Genomic DNA, 10,049 nt, shown 5'->3' with positions numbered 1-10,049 from the left:
GATTTTCTCTCAGATTCATAGATCAGTAACAATTTTTTTTTATGGTATATAACTTGTTAAATTCTAACAAAGTAAAATCCCCAGGGCTTTTGACCCATAAATTCAATTCTTAGGTTTTGTTCTATAGTATCAGTCTAGTATTTTCATATTGATCCATGCAAAAGTTATTAATTTCAATGCTGTATATTTTTAAGGAAAGTAAGAAAGTGCTTAAATATCCAGAAAGTTGACGCATTAGATGAATGATATACCCACATGTTAAAACACCACCCAAAGTGATAAGATTTTGATTATTTTATTTCTTGATTTCTTTTCCATGATATTCTTTAAAGGCCTTTCTCTATTCAGCACAGAGCTCATGTCTGACAAACCAACACCCACTGAGTTATTTGTTTAATGAATGCCAACATGGCTGAGGGCTAGATGGATCTGAAGCCCTGAAGACATAGTTTTAATTATTCTTCTACACGAATGATGGTTGAAGTCTTAGAGTAGAGGAGGACACGAAGGGGCAACAAACACAACCTGTCAGGTATGTCATAATTTGACTCTGGCTCATTTTCTTATAAACAGGATTCAAATGTTACCAATGTTTTGCATTTAGAGATTAGAGAAGAACTTTCCTTGACATAAAGACATCTCAACTCAGTCTTCCCAGGTTTGCATCTAATCCTATAGTCTACAAATTTAGCCAACAGTCCAGGCTTTCAGGTTTGTAGAGGCTCAGAGTTTTGTTATATAATAGTGTCAGTGATTACATTTAACATATGTATTCAATTAGGGTTAAAGTTACAAGATAGACCAGAACCCTCCAATACAAATTAGATTTTATTTGTATTATTTCATCTATTAATCATAGCACTTTTTAATTATATGTGATTTAAGTGTGTGTTTATGCATATGGGCACTGTGCCTGTGGAGGCCAGAAGAGGGCATTGGACCGAGTAGATCTGGAGTTACAGGTAGTCATGAGCAGGGTCCTCTGCAATAGCAGGATATGCTTTTAAAGGCTGAACTTTATTTCCAACTCTATTCTTCCTGTTCTTTTTTATTTTTTAAAACAGGATTTATTATTTTTAGCTATGTGTATGTATGCATGACTGTGTATGGGCATGTGTCTGTGAATGCAGTGCTCACAGAAGCTAGAGGCATTAGATTTACCAGGAGCTGTAATTATAGTTAGTTGTGAGCTGTCTGATGTGGGTGCTAGGAATTAAACTCTGGTCCTCTGCAAAAGCAGTACTTACTTTTAACCAGTGAGCCACCTCTCCAGCCACCAACATAGCATTTAAATGTACTAGACCAAGTGGGAGTGACCATGTTAAGAATATAGGCATTTTATAGTGTTTCATAATAACCAAGGTATCTTTTTATTTGCTTACTTTTAGGGTTTCTTTTGTTTCTCTCTATTCATGCCTGGTGACTATTATGTGAAAACAAATGTAGATAAGAACCTGAGTTGTATACTTTTCTAGTCCACCAGTCTTTCATACTGAAGATTCAGAAAGGACATGAAATCTTGAAGGTTGAAAACTGACACTCATCCATCTCTGACAAAGCCCTTGAGTTCTGTGCCTCCCCAGAGTTCCAGAGGAAGAATGTTGCTCTGCGATCACTTGCTTGGACTGCAATACCAGAACAGCTGAGCATAATCTCTTTTCATTCCTTTGTTCAACAGGTATTTGTAGAGCTTTGTGCTGAGTACTGTGTGGGATACAGAGAAGTGCAATTTATAGATTTTTGCCCTTTAAGCTTTTATTGCTTAATCACAGTGAGAGGGAGTCAAAGAGGCACAGTGTGAAACCGTAGCTCGATGGAGCTTGAAGTTTCAGTTCTAGTAGTTGAAGTTTAGGTAAAATCATATGAAATATAGACCATCTTTGAATCAAGCAAACATCCCACAGTGGAGAAGTCATTTATCCTTTCCTGTCACAGACTGACGTGTTCAACCTAAGGAAGAAGTTTTCTCATCATGGTCAGGATATATATTTCCTGTTTGTGAAACTGATGGTAGGAAGAAACAAGAATGGATGGGTCTGCTCCTGACCATTCCTTCATAGCTCCCTTTCATACTCAAAGATAACAGGCAGCCATTGATTCCTTCCTTCTACAGTCACAGGAGCTTCATTTCAATGGGGTTGTATGACCCTGGAAGGGTACACACAAGAGGCAGCACCCGGCCCTCCCACCCCTCAAGGAGTACAAGTAGCAACAGTACAGATAATATGGCTTTTGAGGTAGACTAGCTGGATTTGTATTCAGTTCCTACTATTAAGCAACTATTAGATCTTGGACACATAACTTCATTGATACATGTCTTAGTTTCCTAGCCCAGGAAGCTGATGTAATAATGGTGAGTCAATGATCTACTCTGTATAAATTCCATAGCAAGCACCCTGCTAATCACATAATAACTATACTAGCTGTTATCATGAATGGCCACTAGATGGCTAGGAAATAAATTATAAGGAGAAGTCTTATAAATGAGATGATGAGATGGGAACTTCACTGTTGAGGTAAACTTTTAACCCAATTTAGCAAATCAGTCAATTCACAACTCAATTAATTGGTATACATGTTACTTGCCTAGATTGGGCAGATCTACCAGTACACTATTCCCATCTATTAGATCCCATATGATTTGAGATTTCTCCAAGTCACGTGCTTCAGCTCCATCTTCCTTCCACCTTGTCCTCCTCCATTGTCATCATCTCCAGTCTCCCCCCTCTGTCTCCTCTCTCCCCTTCTCCCCCAAACTTTTCAGCTCCACCTTTTCAGCTCCTGATGCCCAGTCATCAGCCTTAGCCTTTATTTGAAAAGTTAAGGTTCACAAGGCACCTGTATATATGATTTGCTCCTCGTCTGCAGTGCTTTCCAGGAGAGAATTAGCATCAAAATACAAGACCAGGGTTATCCACAGCACATCTCTAAAGACAGTCCTAACAGAGACAATTTGACCATCTACTATTTAATGTCAGAGTTACAAGGTAATGCCTATGTTCAAGAAGGTAGCTCTCACCAGACAGGAAATCTGCCAGCACTTTGATCCAGGGCTTTACAGCCTTCGTAATGGTGAGACACACATTTCTGGCATTCGTAAGTCATGTAATTTATGGTTCTCTGTTCTGGCATCCTAAACAGATGAGACAAAGGCTTATGCTTCCCCTAAGGATATAAGGAGCTGGAAGAGCATTACTATTATTCTAATAGTGAGAAAAAGTAGCTAAATTACAAAAGTCTAATGATTTTGCAACTCATTAGAAAGTTTAGGCTAAGTTCTTGGGAGGCAGAGGCAGGTGGATTTCTGAGTTCGAGGTCAGCCTGGTCTACAGAGTGAGTTCCAGGACAGCCAGGGCTACACAGAGAAACCCTGTCTCAAAAAACCAAAAAAAAAAAAAAAAAAAAAAAATTTAGGCTACACAATAAGCAAATTACCTGTACTAGGGGAAGGAAGAGACCCCTCAGAAGAGAAATTGTACATGAGGTCTCTATCCTCTGTGATGGCCATTAAGAAAGGGAGAGATAATATATAAGTGGATTCAAAGAAATCAACAAGCACCTTAATAATTTTCTACAGGTTGAATATGGGTAAGCATGAAAGAAGTCCTAGGGATCCCCAGAAAGGGGAGGAATTTGTACCAGATCCTAGGCTCCTTGCCAGAGATTTTGGTCATTACAATCCCTATGGAAGAGCAGAGAGTAGTGAAAAATAACTCTTAGTAGTATGTGGGAGGAAGGACTGACCATTGTGTGAAAGGCAAAAGACATCCTTTCCTTCCTGGAACTTGGTCTCTTATAGGGTCAGGTGTTCAAACTACCTCAGAATGGCAGCCCTGTAATTCTCAAGGAGTATGGGAAGACTAGCTGTGTCCAGAGAAAAAGTTGAGGGTGCAAGAACCATAGATGAACTGTGTAAGTATACTTTTAGGCAGTAGCTATCCTGTGAAAAAGATTAAAATCCATTTTGATGCAGAGCTACTTTATTTTTATTTCCACATACATCCTGTCTTGCCTGCTATAACAATATGGAATCACATTATTTCCTGCCTTGTGATAACAGCACATGCCTACATCTCCTGCCAGGTGGCATTCTCTGACTTGGAGCTGCAGTAGGTCCATGCAAGACCGACTAGCATTGCTAAAATCTACATCTCCAAGTGGCCAACATGTCCCATGTTACCACTGAAAGCCTTGAGGAACCAGCAGGCTGTGCAGGAGGAGGACAAGAACATAGCCACCTACTACACTGTCTGTAGCAAGAAGTTTGCCACTTTCAATGCCTTTCCAGATTATCTTAAGTCCTGGTGGCATATGGAGATGAAGGTGGTGCAGGCTGTGAATCACCAAGAAAAGATGATGAACAAGAACTCGGAGAAGGAACTAAGTGTAGATAGTGTGGGCAAGGTGCCATAAATATAGCCATCAAGGTATAGCCATTCACATGTCCCAATAAAGTGACTTCAGCTTCTATAAAAGAGTTCAGACATAGCATGCCTGGGGACTCACAGCTCAGGATGGGTGGGAAAGCCATCTAAGCTTCATCTTCTTGATCAGCAGATGAAGAAGATGATCAATCAGCAGGTATAGGAAAGCAAGGAAGAGAAAGAGGAAGAAAAGAAAGAGGAAGACCTAGATAAAGAAAGTTGAGAGTGTACAGGTGCTGATAATAGTCTGACTATGAAGACACTGACGCCATGGGCCACATGGAGGATATGAAAGATGAAGAGTCTGAGCAAAGCCCACACACAGGTGCCATCACCACTGCACAGTGCTTGTTTTCTTTTCGCTACTGAGTATCCCACACAAAGAATGTGACTCACAGGACTGAAATCCATAGCTTCCTTATTCCTCATATAGAATTCTCTCAGACATGAAATGACCGATTAATGACATGAGAGTTGGCAAGATTTACTTGTGGTACCATGAGAGAGGAAAGTTGTTCTACCCTTCAGAAGCTGTCCAGGCACCCAAGAATGACAAAAGCCATTGCAAGCTCTCACATATGGCGATGTTTAGAATTCCCAGACGTCTGTGATTTTAATAGTAGCTACCCAGATCATAGGGAGGGTATGAAGCTAAGGAGTTGCCTTCAGATAAGAACTTGGAATGGGATAATAAAACCATGGTTCTGATCTTACCAGTGCCAGATCAGCTCCTCGTTCCTTGATGAGGTACCACAGATGGTAATTTGGCTTATCAAGGGCTGTGGAAACCAGAAGGCTGTGGGCAGGAGCAGCTCTCGTGTAGGAGTGTGCTGTACCATGCTGTGTAGTATGTCTAATGGATGAAATCAAAGAGGAGGCTGAAGACAGGAATGAAGCAAAGCCAGCCAACAGATGCATGTCAGGACCTAGGTAGGATTCCGAGCAGCTGAGACTAGGTTGTGATTCCTGCCATACCTTCTCCTTGTCCGAGGACCAGTGGAAGCCAGATTGTGGAATATATTTACTGCCACTTCATTTGTTATTCCTAATTAGAACAAAAAGTCACAGTGAAAGAAGTGAGAAGACATACAAAAATATAGTTTAAAAAACACACAGCCAAGTCAGGTATGTTGGTGCATGCTTGGAATTCCAGTACTCTAGAGGGAAAGAGAGGAGGATCAGGAATTTGTCCTAAGCTACATAGTGCCCTTACATTTCAGCCCAGGCTAAATAGACCATTCTCCCCCCAAACTAAATCAAAACAAAGCTGTTTACCAAGAGATAAAGCTTCCAATAACACAAGACTCAGAGAAAACCTAGATATTAGAACTATTAGTCTACTACTTTTTTTTTTTTTTTTTGAGGCAGGATCTCACCAAGTAAGTTACACTTCAAACATACAATCTTCCTGGTTCAATTTTCTCAGTGTTGGATGTATAGGCATGTACTTACACAGCTAGGAACTTTAAAGTCCCCCAAATAAAAAAACTATACAGTAATTATAGTTGATATATTAATGAATTGGGTTGGTGATGTACCTTGATAAAGTGCATAGATAAAGCTCAGGGTTTGATACTAAGCATTGCATAAATCAGGTATGATACTGCACATCTGTAATCCCAGAATGTGGAACAGAGAAGCTGGAAGATACTTGCCTAACAGCTGTGAGACCTTGAATTTCATCTCCAGTATTACTACCAAAAACAACAAGAAAAAATAGCTTATATGACCCCTACTATTGTTTTCGATTCTGTCTCTGTTTCTCTCTCAAATATACAAATATATCTTTTATATATTTGACTAATTTGATTTAATTCATGTGATATTTGACCTGAGTTAGTGTAATTTTAGACTATTTTAGTGTTTCTGTGAGGCAGAGCTTTGCTACATAGAACTGACTGGCCTGAAACCTACTGTAGAGTCCCTGCTGTCCTTGTATTTGTACCAATCCTCTTGTCTCTTTCTCCCAAGTACTGAACCTATACATGTGTGCAACCACATTTGGCTTGATTGCAAAATTTTGCAATGCAATAAAAGTTAGTTCCAAATGTGTGTTAGAAATAACTCCATAGGTACAACTCATTAGTTTTTTGAGGAGAATCTTCAAGAGCATGCCATGATTACACAAATAAATACATTGTCCAGTGGAAAAACATCTTATAAATGACAAATTTTAGGCAAGACAGTTAACAATGAATCACAGGTGCTGCCAAAATTATGTTATGTTATTTTATAGCATAAGTAAATCTATGCCACAACCACCACTTCAATGGTGTTTTTATTTAAAAAAAAAAAAGAGGGTTTCAAGGTCATCTTCAGCTACATGGGGAGTTCAAAGCCAGCCTGAGTTAGAGACCCTGTGTCAAAACTACCAAAACATAGAAAATATATGAAAGGAACTAACAAAAACGGTAGATAATTTAGATGAACATATGGGGACTTTCCATGGAAGTGGAAAGAATGTGTAAGAAAAAGTGAAATGAAAATGGTAGAAATACAAACTTTGGAAGTCACAAGTTGATAGTAGAGGTAAGAGAACAATAGCAACAGGGAGGTCCAAGGGAGGTCTTATGATCATTGTGATTCTGTGGGGCACAGGGGGAGGAGTCTGGTAACGGTGTAGGCTGCGTAGAGTGTGTCCTGAGCTTAGAGTGTTAAAGGAGAAAGCATACGGGGCTTGAGTTTTGGAGAAATTTAAAGTCTAAATGAGAGATAAAGTCTTTGAATATTTAAAATAGTTTCCCCTCATCAATGGAATGGGTTCCTAGACTTTAGCTTGCCTAACACCACCATTTTAGAGGCACCTTTCTGACTTTAAAACCCAACAGGTAGGTCCCAGCACCTGACAAAACAAGGACAAAGGCCTAGTCCATAGGAGAGTTCCTGAACAACTACAAAATCTCTAACTGTACTGCCCTTTCAGCTTCTGTAGTTCCATTCATTGCAAACTGTCAACCAGAATGTGGTTTCTGTGCATAAAAGACAAAGTTGTAAATCTTGGGGCCCCATGATTTGAGCAAGTTCCTCATGAAGCTACAGGCTGGCAATAAACTTTCTTTTTAGCTTTAGGGATGTCCATGTGGTGTGATCTCTGGTGTGCTTGCTTCCCAACATGAAATTTAATAAAATGTTTTCCCACCAGCTTTGCTTCATGGTAGTCCTTCACAGGTTCCATGTGCTTATATGATAAATGCCTGCCTTATCATGAGGCTATGAGGTTCTCAGGGATGTCTGCATACACATAAGGAAGGAAAGTTACATATCCCTTTGAAGAATGGTGTTGGGCTTAATTTCATGTGTGAAACTTATTTTTTCCATAGGAACCTAGTCATTGTGTATAGGGGTATTTGTTATTTATCTTGACCAAATTCTTCTTAGTCCATTTTTATATGTCCTATACATCTTGGGTGGGGGCTGATAGGCATAAACCAGCCAGTATATCCTACAGTCATCATCACTGATGGGCATCTAATCTAGGACACAGCAGAAAAGAGAAGACCAAATTTGGAGATTTAAAGTTATCCAGTGGCCAGATTTTTTCTGTGTGGATATAGAGGTTTCTGACCACCATAAGAAAATATGTCTGATGGTGAAGCCAGCTCTGAAATATTTTTAAAATTATGTAATCTGGGGAAAGATCCTGGGGTCTTAACCCTTGACCTTGATCCTGGATCATCTAGTCTAGTGCTCCACTTTTTTTTTGGGGGGGGGTGTTTCAAGACAGGGTTTCTCTGTGTAGACCTGGCTGTCCTGGAACTCACTCTGTAGACCAGGCTGGCCTCGAACTCAGAAATCCGCCTGCCTCTGCCTCCTAAGTGCTGGGATTAGAGGTGTGCACCACCACGCCCAGCAATGCTCCACTTTTTTAAAAAGCACATGCACATGTGGATGCATGTTTGATATGTATGTGTATGGGTGCACATGTGTATATATGCCCATGTGTCTCTGAGTACATCAGAGGTTGACATTGGGTGTCTTCTTTGATTTCTCTGTACTTCATTTCCTGAGACAAGTCTCTTTCTAAACGTAATGCTCCCTGACTTTGTTAGTCTAGCCAATCACTTTAGCCCTGTTTCTACACCTACCCAGTTTTTATACAGATGCTGGGACTTTGGACTTTGGTCCTTATGTGTGTGTGGGAAAGCACTTCATCCACTGATCTGCCTCCCCAGCCTATTTTCATTTAACTACATGGGACATGGCTTTGCAACAAACATTCTGATGTGTATGTAGCAGTTTCAGTAAATTATCATTTTCTTCATTATGGTTTCCTAGTTAAAAATCTTTCTCAGTTTTTTTTCTCCCATTTTCTCTTTTTTGGGCACCATTTTGAGCCTTCTTTTGGACTAAAGGTCAGTAATCTCCCCATTTTCTCACAGTACCACTTACTCCAATTGACATTTACACTCGAGTAAACCTTAAACTTCTCTGACCTTTTTTTAAGAGCTAGATTTTGAAGAGATATTTTCTCTGTTTAAAAACATGACGCCATTGTTGCTGTTCTTTGTAAAAGGCTACACCACCTCGTCTCCTTTTCCCTTATAGATACTTTGTATGTCTGTTTAGATTTTTTTCCCTCTCAAAAGCGGGACCTGTTCCTTCTCTTCCTTGTTCCCCAAAGTGAGAGTTCCCCGTATCTCCATATGCTTTGTGGAGATGTGAGAACTCCTCAGTTATAGTTAAAAAGTACTTAGCCATTTCACATTTTTAGTCATGTAAAAATAAGTAAGGGGGTAAATCAGCCCTTAAATATCCCACTTGTAGAATATGAAAAGCAACAGATGTATGTATTTGTGTAGCATGAAATATTGCTAGATAGAAATCTGAAGTCTAGACTGGCTCACAAATTCAATTCAGCCTGAGAAAGTAATGTTTAGCCCTTGTTTGATCAGCCCTTGGCCTTCTGTTCCATGCAGGGGCTCAAACTCATGGCTTGCACGTTGGACTCCAGGACTTCAGCTTGACTAGCTTGTGATAAAATGCAGGAAAAGCAGACTTAACGCACTGGATCTCACCTGTCAGGAACATTTTAGCTAACCTTTTTATAAATGATCCCTGTTTCTTCTTACTGCTTGGGGATGGTGTTTCTTATCTGATTTCCTGTTTTCTGCTAAATTCAAGCAAAACATTTCCTGGATCTTCTCTCCCAAAGCTATAAAAGGTTGAGTCCTCTCTAGGAACATGCTAAAGGCTTTGCTGGTGTCATTGCATATTATTGTTATGACTTGGGGAACATGAGTGTGTATGGCAGACATGATCTGTGTCATAGTTAGCTTTCGCGGTCAGGTTGGCACACTTGGAAAGATACGAATTCCATCAAGGAGTTTCCTCCTTTAGAATAACCTGTGGGTATATTGATGGGGGCACTTTCTTGGTTGCTAATTGATGTGGGAGGGCCCAGTCTATTGTGAGCAGTGCCACCCCTGGGCAGGTGGGCCTTAGGGCTGTATAAGAAAGCAGACTGAGCAAGCAGGAGGAGCAAGCCAGTGAGCAGCACTCCTTGATAGTCACTGCTTCAGTTCCTGCCTTGAGCTTCTGCCCTGGCTTCCTTTACTTTTGGGCTGTAACTTACAAGCTGAAACAAACCCCTTATACCCCAACTTGGTTTTGGTCCATGTTTTATTA

The 10,049-nt window shown here is 40.1% G+C and overlaps 1 protein-coding gene across 1 annotated transcript; it reads left to right on the top strand.

The window, feature by feature from the left end:
* Positions 1-3,851: 3,851 nt before the first annotated feature.
* Znf622 (zinc finger protein 622) lies at positions 3,852-5,354 on the top strand. Its single transcript, XM_031354004.1, is given in 12 exon segments — positions 3,852-3,912; positions 4,061-4,117; positions 4,120-4,198; positions 4,200-4,404; positions 4,555-4,642; positions 4,684-4,857; positions 4,860-5,007; positions 5,009-5,067; positions 5,070-5,138; positions 5,141-5,241; positions 5,273-5,319; positions 5,321-5,354. Coding segments are annotated over 12 exon segments (1,122 nt in total).
* The last annotated feature ends 4,695 nt before the right edge of the window (positions 5,355-10,049 follow it).

Source organism: Mastomys coucha, unplaced genomic scaffold, assembly GCF_008632895.1.
Source record: "Mastomys coucha isolate ucsf_1 unplaced genomic scaffold, UCSF_Mcou_1 pScaffold5, whole genome shotgun sequence".
Lineage (NCBI taxonomy): Eukaryota > Metazoa > Chordata > Mammalia > Rodentia > Muridae > Mastomys > Mastomys coucha.
Note: the sequence above shows the minus strand (reverse complement) of the source record. Positions and strands in the feature narration are given on the sequence as shown.